This window comes from Trachemys scripta, chromosome 18 (assembly GCF_013100865.1).
Source record: "Trachemys scripta elegans isolate TJP31775 chromosome 18, CAS_Tse_1.0, whole genome shotgun sequence".
Lineage (NCBI taxonomy): Eukaryota > Metazoa > Chordata > Testudines > Emydidae > Trachemys > Trachemys scripta.
Window position 1 is genome coordinate 47,391 of NC_048315.1, and position 13,251 is coordinate 60,641.

Here is a 13,251-nt window from a genome sequence, read left to right on the forward strand (position 1 = left end):
CTGTGGCCAAATGGTCATATTATTTGTGTTCATGCATTCCTGGTCCTTTTCCTCTCATGTCATTTTAATTTAAATATAGATTGTAATTTCCATGGGAGGCAGGAATTCCATGTTTATCTGTTTTATAAAGCACCATGGGCATATGTGGCACAATGTTAAGTAATACAAAATCGAGCACTGTTGCATCTGCTGTGGCCTCGGCATTACCTAAAGAACAGTGAATTTTGTCTGTCTTACTTGATGGTTCAGTTGTCCTGTAGACAGTTCAATCAGACAAGGGAATTTGGAGAAGCTGGACTTTGAAAGGGGATAGTTTAATTTCTGACTTCTTAATTTTTTTTTTATAAAAGTCTTATTTCAAAATTGGCTTGGTCTAGAAACAACTTCCTATTTACTGTTAGTCCCGGGACTAGTTTTGATAAGGATTGCTTATCAATCATTAAATAGAGCTTAAATAAACTTGCCTTAAATAAAAAGTACCCATGGCAAGGTAATTTCAATGGAGAATTCAATCCCCTTTGTCATGGCTGTGATGACAGAGCATCACTTTAAAGCAGCCTTACTGGTAGAGAACTTTTGGAGATATCATGAGTCCAAATCTGTTCACACAGATTCAGAGTGCCTGGCTGACTGAATTTTGGCTTAGCTACAGAGCTAGTAAACTTTGTCAAGATATATTCTTCTAGGTCAAGAAGTTTGTAAGCTGTGTTAGTTAAGTATTCCTAGCTTAATAATTTAGTAGCAGATAATTGATGAGCGATTGAAGGAAAAAATATTAAGCACCTTTGGCTGTTCAGGATTATTTGAACTCCTAAACATAGGTATTCCGTCACTAATTATATGAAATAGAAAAATATCCATGGTTGGTTATAAGGGAAGCAGCAACAGTAGCAACCCTTTTTGTAGGGTGCCTAAAGCTTTCCATTATTTAAAAATAATAATCTTAGTTTTTCTCTAAAGAACTCTAATACAACCATGGGTTGGAGCAAACTTAAATTTGGCAGGAAGATAGTCTTGGGGGTAAGGAGATGGCTTTTGTTGGCCTCATGAAAATATGTTCACGTTAGACAGTTATAAGCTGTTGAAAACTGGCCATTGCCTGTCTGTGCTTCACAAGATACCGTTTGTTTTTGGTTTGCTGCTAAACCCCTTCAACCCACATGTCACTGTGCATGCACTGTCCTGGTTTTTCACATTAGTAGTGCACACACAGACTAGAAACTCTGGATGGAACACAGCCAAGTGGATCGTCCATGTCTGTCTACATACTGCCATGGCGTCTGTACTTACACAGTCAAATTACCTCTGGCTCAGGGGAAAACAAACTGTACAGGGAATCAGAAGAACATTAACTCTAATCTGATTTCTACCAACTGGTAGTAACAATGCTCTGTCCTTCACAACCCTTTTTACTGAGCAAACCCTTACAGGGTATGTCTACATAGCATTCTGGAGCCTGCCCATGAGAGTGAGCCTCTCAGTCCGGGTTGACTAGTGCTCTAAAACTAGCTGTATAGACAGCGCTTTTTAATTGTGGGTTGGGCTCTTCAGCCCATCCCCTCCCTAGGGTTCAGAGCCTGAGTTGCAACTTCAAAGTGCTGTCTATACAGCTAATTTCAGAGTGCTGTCATGAGCCCTGCTTACCCAAATCTGTCAACCCAGGTTTGGAGGCTTTGTTGTGTGGGAAGGCTCCAAAATGCTGTGCAGACATACCCATAGACTACACAGGTGCAAGTAGAAACCAGACCCAAATCTTGATCATTTACTGACACCGTGTGTCAGTGTGCCAAATATTAGTGCTTGGCTAAACTGTTAAATAGCACTAATCTAGCATTTGTAAAGCATGTGCAACAGTGCTGAAGTCTTTGTGCTCAAACCCTGCTGCTGATGCATGATATTTTTTGGGGATTGGGGGGTAGGATTTGTGACAGTTGCATATAATAGAACTTGGTATGCCCTTTTTTAAAAAGAGAAGAATGGCGAAAACAAAATCTAAGAAATCACATACAAAAAATCAGATTAAAATTGTTTAGGTTGCAAAGTCAAGTACTGTTACTAGGAAATGCCAGACTTCAGGTTGTCTGGGCAGTGCTGAGGGAATTAATTAGAGTTGTGTACCCTGTCGCTCATGGCTCCCAGTTTCACTTGCTCTACTAAAGTTGGAAGGAGTATAGAGATTGATGCAGGGGACTGCAGGAAGAATGATATAAGGTAGATTAGTGCTACCCAGGAGAACATAGTTCTATTGCTGCCTCAGCACAGACTTCCACTGTAATGATGATCAAGTCAATTTACCAGAATTTTTTGGAGGGAGTGTGTTCCTCATTTTCTGAATGTCTAACCTGAGACCCTTAGACAGTGCTTTTCAGAATGGCTGAATGCTCAACGACTTCAGCTAAAATACATGGAAGCTCTAGATACTCAAAAACTCTGGTAGTAAACTGATTTGGAGAAGTGAGCACAGAGTTGAAAGTCAGGAGGTCCTGAGTCTCTGCCACTGATATCACTGTGACACCTTGGTCAAGGTTGTTTGCCTTTTTCTCTCTATTTTCCCATCTGTAAAATGGGAATAAATATACTTGGGCATCTGATACTCAGGGTTGTAGAAGATTAATTAATAGGGCTGTCGATTAATTGCAGTTAACGCATGATTAACTCAAAAAAATTAACTGTGATTTTAAAAAATTAATCACAATGTTAAACAATAGAATACCAATTGAAATTTATTAAATATTTTGGATGTTTTTGTACATTTTCAAATATATTGATTTCTATTACAACACAGAATACAAAGTGTACACTGCTCACTTTATATTATTTTTTATTACAAATATTTTCCACTGTAAAAATGATAAGAAATAATATTTTTCAATTCAGCTTATACAAGTACTGTAATGCAATCAATCTCTTTACCATGGAAGTGTAACTTACAAATATAGATTTTTTTTTTTTTTTTGGTTACATAACTGCACTCAAAAACAAAACAGTGTAAAACTTAGAGCCTACAAGTCCCCAGTCCTACTTCTTGTTCAGCCAGTTGCTAAGACAAACAAGTTTGTTTACATTTACAGGAGATACTGCTGCCTGCTTCTTATATGCAATGACACCTGAAAGTGAGAACAGGCTTTCGCATGGCACTTTTGTAGCTGGCATTGCAAGGTATTTACATGCCATTCATATGTCCCTTCATGCTTTGGCCTCCATTCCAGAGGACATGCTTCCAGGCTGATGATGCTTGGTAAAAAAAATAATGCATTAATTAAATTTGTGACTGAACTCCTTGGGAGAGAATTATATGTCTCCTGTTCTGTTTTACCCCCATTCTGCCATATATTTGGTGTTATAGCGCTCTTGGATGATGACCCAGCACATGTTCATTTTAAGAATGCTTTCACAGCAGATTTGGCAAAACGCAATGAAGATATCAATGTGAGATTTCTAAGGATAGATACAGCACTCGACCCAAGGTTTAAGAATCTGGAGTGCCTTCCAAAATCTGAGAGGGACGAGGTGTGGAGAATGCTTTCAGATGTCTTAACCCTACAGAATCCGAACCACCAAACAATAAAATCAACCTTCTGCTGGTGGCATCTGATTCAGATGATGAAAATGAATAGGTGTCGTTCCACTCTGCTTTGGATGGTTATCGAGCAGAACCCGTCATCAGTATGGACGCATGTCTTCTGGAATGGTGGTTGAAGCACGAAGGGACATATGAATCTTTAGCGCATCTGGCATGTAAATATCTTGCGCTGCCGGCTATAACAATGCCTTGCGAACACCTGTTCTCACTTTCAGATGACATCGTAAACAAGACGTGTGCAGCATTATCTCCTGCAAATTGTAACCAAACCTGTTTGTCTGAGCTATTTGCTGAAGTAGGACTGAGTGGACTTATTGGTTCTAAAGTTTTACGTTGTTTTATTTTTGAATGCAGTTATTTTTTGTACATAATTCTACATTTGTAAGTTCAACTTCCATGATAGAGATTGCACTACAGTATTTGTATTAGGTGAATTGAAATGTACTATTTATTTATTTTTGTTTTACAGTGCAAATATTTGTAATAAAAAATATAAAGTGAGCACTGTACACTTTGTATTCTGTGTGGTAATTTAAATGAATATATTTGAAAATGTATAAAACATTTAAATAAATGGTATTCTATTATTGTTTAACAGTGCAATTAATTGAGATTAATTTTTTTAATCGCTTGACAGCCCTATTAATTAGTTAATATCTGTACAGTGTTCTGAACATATAAGCTGTTATAACAATTCCAAGTACTCTAAAAAATCATCCCTAATTACCAGGACACAAAAAATTAGTGGAGACTTGCAAATTCTTGTCTTTATCTCCCTGTACCTTAATTTCCTGTCTGTCAAATGGGAATATTGATACTCTGTCTTACAGAGCAGTTATGAAGATTAATTAATTAATGTTTGTGACACTCAGATATGATAATAAGCACCATAGACGAACCCATGCGTAAATTAATAATGACATATTCAGTGTGGCATTTGGATGATATGCAATAAATAGGACATAGGTCCACATGTAGCAGTCAGACTGGATAATTGTAAAGGTTCCTTCTCGTCTTAAACATCTACCCCATTCTCTGAGAATCATCCATCCAGTGTACTGAATTAGGTGAGTACTGAGGAAAAAATTATATGTTTGCAATCATGTAATTTAAAAGACTGTCATAATGTCTATGCACAAGTGAGCAGAAATTAAGTTCCACAAGCAGCCTTACATTTGGTGTTATCTAACTCTTGAGGGTTTGACTTTGCAACCAACTTACATTCTTCTAATTATAGATTTTTCTATGTAATCAAATATCTGCTATATTAATTGATCTGCAGGGTAGGTGTAGCTGTGTCGGTCCCGGGATATTAGAGAGACAAGGAACAACTTCTGTTGGTGAGAAAGACACGCTTTAGAGCTGTTTGAGACTGCAAGTAAATACTTTTCATAGAAAAGTACCAGCATGAACAGTACCAAAATGAGCGTAACAAGGAATCAGATACTTTTCTGCACTATATGATAATTTACTTGTTCTTGTCCTGCAGGTTGGTGAGCTGGTAAAGGTCACAAAGAAGTTGGTCCAATAAGAGATATTACCTCACGCACCTTATCTCTCTAATATTAATTGAGCAACACTTAAAGTAAAATACTAAGGAAATAACTTGTTCAAACACTGAACTTTTTAAAGTGTGATTAATTTTGGAATGTGGTAAAATATAGACTGAGTGTAGTCTGACATTTACACCAACTTACTGTATGCCTTTCGGCAAGTCACCTAATAGCTCTCGGTATTTTTCCTGTCTGTCAAATGGAGATAATGCTTGCCATACAACTGATCAAGTCTTGATGTTTGTGAAGTGCTCAGTCATATGGAAGATGCTGTAAATGCTGCTATTTATTACTAAAATGTAATATCTTTAACTTGCTCTCCCAAACCAGAGAATTTCACCACTATACTCTTATAGCTACCATTATCACCTGTTTCTGTGTTCAGGGTCTTGCAACACTCCTTTGAGGAATTGTTGACACTGAGCAGGGTTGTTGTATCTGACCTATTATTTCTTAAAATATTTTGCTCAACCTTTCAGTTGTATTTGAGATGTCTCTCTTTTAAACAGCTATTATGTTTCCAATATAGTAATGTATTTCCTTTATACACTTGCAAACTGTCTTCCCTCTTCTGTTCAGTTATTGGTCCCACCCAGGAGAAATGCAACCATCTAATGTTAGTTCAGCAATAATTAATTTACCACAACAGGAGGGCTGATTTGTCAAGCCACAAGAACACACTGAAAGAGACTGGTGCAGGGTTGTAGACTCTATACTGTAGGTAGTCTTCTATCCACACATTGCTGCATTTCTCTCTCTGCTCTTCTGCTTTCTTCAAGAGTTTAATAATTTGGATTAGGCTGCCAAAGACTGACTATTTGAGACAGCAAATAAGCATTTTTAATTGAAGAGTACAAGTGTAAACAGTACCAAAATGAGGTTAACAAGGAATTAAATATTCTTCTGCACTATGTAATAACCATTTACTTGTTCCTGTCCTGCAGGTCGGTGAGCTGGTCAAGGTCACAAAGATTAATGTTAGTGGTCAATGGGAAGGAGAGTGTAATGGTAAACGTGGTCACTTTCCATTCACGCATGTCCGCCTGCTGGACCAACAGAATCCTGATGAGGACTTCAGCTGAGTGTGGCTCAACAGTTTTGCTTACAGATGGGAACAGTCTGTCTGTATTTCACTGCAGCTGCCATTTAGACTGTGTTCCTACAGATGTCGAAAGGAGTATTGCTTATACAAGCATTCTGATACCTGCAAACCCCTGGGACAGAACACCACCTTTCCTTAATCAAGACTCGTGTTATTCAGGGTACGAAATTAGATAACCTGTGTGTCAAGTGGCAGAACTAGTACATGATTGTAGGTTGTAATGCCTGCATATGTTCATGTGCAGAGCATACCGTACCTTACCTCCAGCAGCAGGTGGAGAAAGCAGCAATACATCTGTTGATTAGAGTTTTTAGCTTTCTCCAATCCCATTGCTTATGTTGCTGCTTCCACAGGCAATGCAAATCAACCTTAGAAAATTCAACGTATGGGTAGGAATTTCACAAACAGTTAATTCTGGAGCTTTTGCCTTTGTTTTCGTTCTAACTTTCTTTGCCCTAACAAATCTACATAATGTTTTGCACCATGCAAATCTTTTTAGATGTAGAGCATACATTGGGATAGCTTTCTGAGTTACAGATATCTACCACTTCAATAGTAAATAAGAAATCAAATCCTCATCCAGGTCTTCAGATGAGTTTGAGGACACTAGAGATTGGTTTCTTCAGTACTGTTGCTACAAACTTTGCTAGTAGATAATTTAACTTCAAGTTGAGATGTTATATTAACAGATCCTGATATTTTTTACCCACAAATACATGTTTTAAGGAATTGTAGACCTCCATACCAGTGCTGACAAATGTGTGCATAGCACTTTACTCATTAATTCATAGCTTCAAGGTAGTATTTGATTCATAAGTGTAATAAAATATGCAGCATTGCTCTGAAAAAAAGTGACACAGAGCACATTAGTCAGTTGTAAGAGATAAAATTAAATTACATTGGGACAGTTTCATAACTCCTTTATCCTTAGTGAATAGTTTTAGTCATTGGCTAGAGCAAATCAGTGTCAAATGCCTTGAACTAACAAACCAAACATTACCTTTATTTTAAAATAACTTTTGGGACTGCTCTGCTTGTTTCCATCTGTAAAGCATTTGATAGTGAATTCATGAGAAGATTTTATTTGTAATAAACTAATAGAAATACTTGTGTGCTTCTGGACTGATTATAAAAAGGCATAATAGAGTAAAATACTACTTCATAGCAAATGATAAAAATCAGTGCATTGGCTAGGTTATATTATGCACTACTTGAATGTTCAACTTTTTCTACTAATCCTTACCTGATTTTTTTTAACATTAAAATCAGAATGGATGCAGTAAGGTTTGTAAATTACAACAATGAGGTAACTATCCCTTGCTTGTATCTTAAATTAATTTCTCCAAATACAGCAATCTAGTGACCAATATATTTAAAGTTATTTTGTAACTTTTGTGGCTTCATTGTAAACAGGATTTTTCTAAATGGTATAAAATTGAAACACCTTGGACATGTACAAGTAGTTAAATACCACTAGAATGTCTCTGAACAGTTGTAAATGCTTCAAGGGCTAGTTCCCACCACAGAGCCTACTGCTGAGAGGCATGGGCCCATAAAATAGAATACTGTTAACATTTTACCTCAAAACTATTACTCAAAACAGTAATAGGTTTCCTTTATCTGTTACATAGTTGCTTTACGTTAGAACTAATTGATCAGTATGTCTGTCCAATTTTCAGGTAGTGGGGCCAGATTACTGTAGAGAAATCCTAACAAACAATGATTTTTTTTAAAGTACTACTAAACCCTCTGTAGAAAACTTACAACTCATCTATTTTTGTGCTAATTACTTGACGGACAGAAGTAATTAAGTGACTGCATTTCTAATCTAATTTGAATTGATATTGTGCTTCTAAGTTAGTGCTGAATGTGCTTAAAAATGCTTGAAGATAAACTAATACTGGGCTGGTAAAATGTTATTTTCTTTACATCTAATTCATACTTTTTTTTTTTCCTGACCTTGCTACCTACAGAAATTGAATACTTGATACAGGCAGTCTCTAAGTACGGTATCTATACATATAGATTAATTGCTGATAGATGCATATATTTTTCTTCACATATCGCAAAAGAAGCATAAATAAAGGAGAGACACGTTCAATATTCTCAGTAAGGCAATACAATTTAGTCAACTTCAGCTGATTCTTCCAATCATAATTAAATCATCCTGCATATCCTTAGTCATGACTACAAGATTCTATTCATCAACTTTTGTAAGTAAAGTTCCTTTAAGAAAATATGTGATTTTGGTATGCAGGTTATTTTTTTAATATGGAGGGGATATAAGGAAATTTTAATTGCTAAATAAATGCCCTATACACTCATTTAAACTAAGAATACAATTGTATTATTATGTAGCTATGTTTTTGTGAAGACAATACCATTGCAAATACTTTACTTTTATTATAGACTTTGACAGAGCAGAAAAACAATCATCCCTCCAAAAGTCTTAATGCCTGCTGTTATTCTAGAAGCATAAGTTCTTGTGAAACAGATTTGCTAAGCCCCCAGTATACTAATTGCTGAGTTTTCAGATGAAATATAAGTTTCTTCATCAGATAACAGGTCTACAGGATAAGACGGCATTTGTACAAGATACTGATTCAACCTATCTCACCAATGTCTTAAAGCAGGATAGATAAAACTAAATAATTCATAAATATGTAGATGGAATCGTCTTGTGGCCTTTGTTCCCTCTTTTGCACACACCCCTACCTTCCAAAAAACCAAACTCATTACTAAGAATGTTAGAAGTCATACAAGTTTTAGTTGTCTCCGTCAGTGTTTGGATTTATTGTGCATAGACAGGTGCTAGAACGAGAATACTAATGGTTTCTAGAAATACACCATGAAAAGCAGAACGCTCAACTACACTGTGTTCTCCTAGTGCATTTACACGTTATATCACACTAAAGTACAACTTGGCTGCTATGTTTTTTTAATATATATTTCATTTCTGTAAAACCCAGACTTTTATACTAATATATGACCTGGTTAATCTGTTTCAATTGTATTTGTTAATGCAAATATTTCTAATAATTTGAGTAAAAACACTTCATGTTCTTAATGGTTTTGGGGGAAAGATGCTAAACAAACCAATTTGAAGTAAAAATATATGAACGTGCCATTGTATTATAACACTATACACTTTCTTGACAGTTAAAATCTACTTTTTTATTTTTTGTAGCATGTAATGTATATGTTCATACTATGTGAAATAAATAAAAAATATAGTAAAAAATGGGGTTGGAATAATTTTGGAGCAGCTTTTCTTTGGAAGTTTTTCATTTATTTTCTAATGGTGTAAATATAAATTTAAAAGGGCACAATATGATTGTCTCTACAGTAATGGTTTACTTAATTATGTCCTTACCCAAAAGAGGCTATTAAACATGACATTTGGGAGAAGTTGATAAACAATGTCAGCTTTTAGTAAACTTAACTGACAAAAGTAATACTTAGGCCTCTGAAAAAAAGGTGATTTATTCATTTAAAAAAAACTGAATGTAGTCTTAACTCTTTCTGAAAAGTATGAATGTTTATTTTCCATGCAGAAATTAAAATCACATGCAAAATTTCCCCCGTAATAAATAACTTTTATGATACTTAGATACACTATTCTAACAATAATTCTCAGTCTTGCAAATAAATAATATTTTGGCAATCTGAATAGGCTCACTAGGAAAATTCAGACCCTTTAATTTACTTTTAGAAATTATTAAACAAATATAGGCAGTACAGTGTAGTACTTGTTTTTTTGCATATTACAGTTAATTCTACCTTGGTCCCACACTTTCATCTTCAGACTTTTAAAACTATCATAAAGTTGTATGGGGAATCTGGGTAAAGGACAAAGGCAAATTATGGGATACATTTTAGCTGAATGTTTCTACTAGAATGATCAATTAAACAAATTTTACAATATTCACATTAAAATTATTTTTAGGTGTGACAGTTAAAACCTCAGAGATTAATGGCAGTCTTGTCCTCTGAGCTCCTGAACACAATGCATCATCCTGATACCATGAATCTGCACACAGTTTCAAGATTATTTTCACAACCACGGTGATTAGTGAGAGAAATTTTTTGTAATTAAATTTTAAAGTCTACAAGTTAAGTCAGTGGAAAATTCTGTGGCCATAGAGCTCATAGTGGGCATCCACTGTTCTGGAGAGTACTCATGGGTTAGATGTGGCCATTCCATCATAATCACTGATGTGCCGCGGGGCAATCTGGTTAATAGATCTAGGCTTTGGGTCTCATGAAGAAAGTCTTAGTGTTCATTTTATTTTTTAAAAGGTGTGTTTTTAGCAAAGGTAGCCTTAAAAGTATAAAGTGATGCAAACAGAATGAAACAATTCAAAGCACAGCTGTGGCCTGTTCCTGCAGCACGAGAGTGGGAGGACAGAAACTAGACACTCTCCATTGCCACCACCATACACACTTTATGTAAAACAAGTCAGTTTAGTTTGTGGGGGTATACCAAAGAATCAGTTTACTAATTCTCCTACCCCTCGAATCCTTAGTCTAGCCCTGTATATAGCAGTGTGACAAGGCATGGGCACAAACTGGCTGTATTTGAGGGGAGGTGGCAGAAAACTTTTCCCCCCACAATGTATGCCTATGGCTAGTGTTGTTGTTTGACATTTTCAACCCTCTGAGTATACTCATTTATTTCCACACCACTGCTGCGTGGAGAGCTTTCCAACCAGTGCCTCTGGAGCAGTGGTGGGCAACCTGCAGCCCCTCAGGGTAATCTACTGGCGGGCCACGAGACAGTTTGTTTACATTGACCATACACAGGCACGGCCGCCCACAGCTCCCAGTGGCCGTGGTTCACCGTTCCCAGCCAATGGGAGCTGAGGGAAGTGGCGCGGGTTACACTGGTCCCTGCTTCCCACAGCTCCCATTGGCTGCGAATGGCGAGCCGCGGCCACTGGGAGTTGCGGGCAGCCGTGCTTACAGACAGTCAATGTAAACAAACTGTCTTTTAGCCCGCCAGTGGTGGTTGCCCACCACTGCTCTGGAGTGTATGTGGAGGACATACCAAATACTCCCCACAAATACATCCATCCCACCACCAGGTGCTTCCAGAAGTGCACAAAGAATGGCCTCACTAATGTTGTATACAGGAGTAATAAGCCATTCCTGATTCTTCTTATTCCCTTGCTTATACATCTAAGGACAGTATTTGTTCTCTTAGTTTCCATGTCACACTGAGAGCTTATGTTCAGCTGGTTTATAAGTCCTTTTCTGAATCAATAGGTTCCAACATACGGTCCTTTATCCTATAAGTGTGACCTATACTCTTGGTTTCTAGATGCTCTAGCATCTAGCTAAAGTAAAATGCATATTGTTGAAGAGAGTCCACCCCACTATTGTAATTACAGATTTTGCATGCAAGCTTCACTGAGAAATGTGTGTGCATTAATGGCTCTTCTCAAAATGCTCCTGAATTTAGGGAAGTATTGGCCCTTTTTTTTCAAATGGGGAAACCGAGGCACAGAAACTAACTTGTCTAAGGTTACCTAGGAAGCCTAAGGCAGAACCAAAAACACAGTCCAGATCTCAAATACCAGTCTCGTATCTTAACCACAAAACCAAGTGAGAGACAAAACGTAAGATCCATATATTTAAACTTACAAAAGAGGTTAAGAGGTAACTTGATTACATGGGGAGCAGTTTTCTGATAGCAGAGGGCAGGGCTCTTTAATCTAGCAAACAAAGGCATAACAAGATCCAGTGGCTTGAAGGTGAAGATTGACAAATTCAGAATGGAAATAAAACACAATTTTTAAAGAGTAATTAATGAGGAATGTAGTAGCATATATCACTTGAAATCCTTAAACCAGAATTTAATGTCTTTCTAAAACATATACACCTTTACCCCGATATAACACGAATTCGGATATAACGCGGTAAAGCAGTGCTCCGGGGAGGGGCAGGGCTGCGCACTCCGGTGGATCAAAGCAAGTTCGATATAACGCAGTTTCACCTATAACATGGTAAGATTTTTTGGCTCCCGAGGACAGCGTTATATCAAGGTAGAGGTGTACTGTAGGTCAACCAAAAGCTATGGGCTTGATGCAGGCTTTATTGGTTGAAATTCTATAGCATGACAACTGGCAGATGATTGTAATGGTCTTTTATGGTCTTTAAATCGCTGAAAGGGCCCTCTCAGCCCACCACCTAAGGGATCTGATCCCAAGCCTATAACTACAAACTGCAGGAGCATTTACTGCCTGTGAGACGCAGCTACCAAGCAGGCTGAACTGGAGAGGAGGATGGTGAAGATTGATCAATATGGGAAGGAGAAGAGTGGAACTAGGGTTTGTTTGTTTATGGGAGAGTATCTTACCCAGGGAGTGTTTTGTGTATCAACAACTGCAGTAGAATATTTTAAGAGAGCCCCTTGTTTAAAAATGTTGCAAGCATATCCTAGGGCAGTGATTCTCAGCCAGGGGTACGCGTACCTCTGGGAGTATGCAGTGGTCTTCCTGGGGGTACATCGACTCATCTAGATATTTCCCTAGTTTTACAACAGGCTACATAAAAAGCACTAGCAAAGTCAGTACAAACTAAAATGTCACATAATACACTATACTCTGAAATGTAAACATAATATTTTTATTCCAATTGATTTATTTTATAATTATATGGCAAAAATGATAAAATAAAGCAATATTTCAGTTAACAGTGTGCTGTGACACTTCTGTATTGTTATGTCTGATTTTGTAAGTAAGTAATTTTTAAGCAAAATGAAACTTAGGAGTGCACAAGACAAATCAGACTCCTGAAAGAGGTACAGAAGGGAGTTTAATTTTTTTCCCCTTCCTCTTGAGTTTTGCCTCCATCTGCTGGACTGCAGCAGCACTGCATTCCTGATTCTCTACCTCCATCTAATAATAATAATTAATAATAATGACGGAGGCTCACTGTTCTCCATAATAGATAGGTTGTGAGTATGATAATGTATTTCACAAACGGCTGGGGAATTCAAATTAACTGGATGG

General features: G+C 37.1%; 1 protein-coding gene across 3 annotated transcripts in view; it reads left to right on the forward strand.

Moving 5' to 3' along the window:
• The window catches only part of CRK (CRK proto-oncogene, adaptor protein), a 51,718-nt gene extending 42,228 nt beyond the window's left edge, over positions 1 to 9,490 (forward strand). For 2 of the 3 annotated variants that reach the window (XM_034752181.1, XM_034752180.1), the window contains exon 3: positions 6,081 to 9,490. In XM_034752181.1, coding sequence (XP_034608072.1) covers positions 6,081 to 6,218 — 138 coding nt within the window. In that variant the 3' untranslated portion in view covers positions 6,219 to 9,490. The remainder of the gene's footprint in view (positions 1 to 6,080) is intronic. The other variant, XM_034752182.1, reaches the window with a different exon arrangement.
• Positions 9,491 to 13,251: the final 3,761 nt, after the last annotated feature.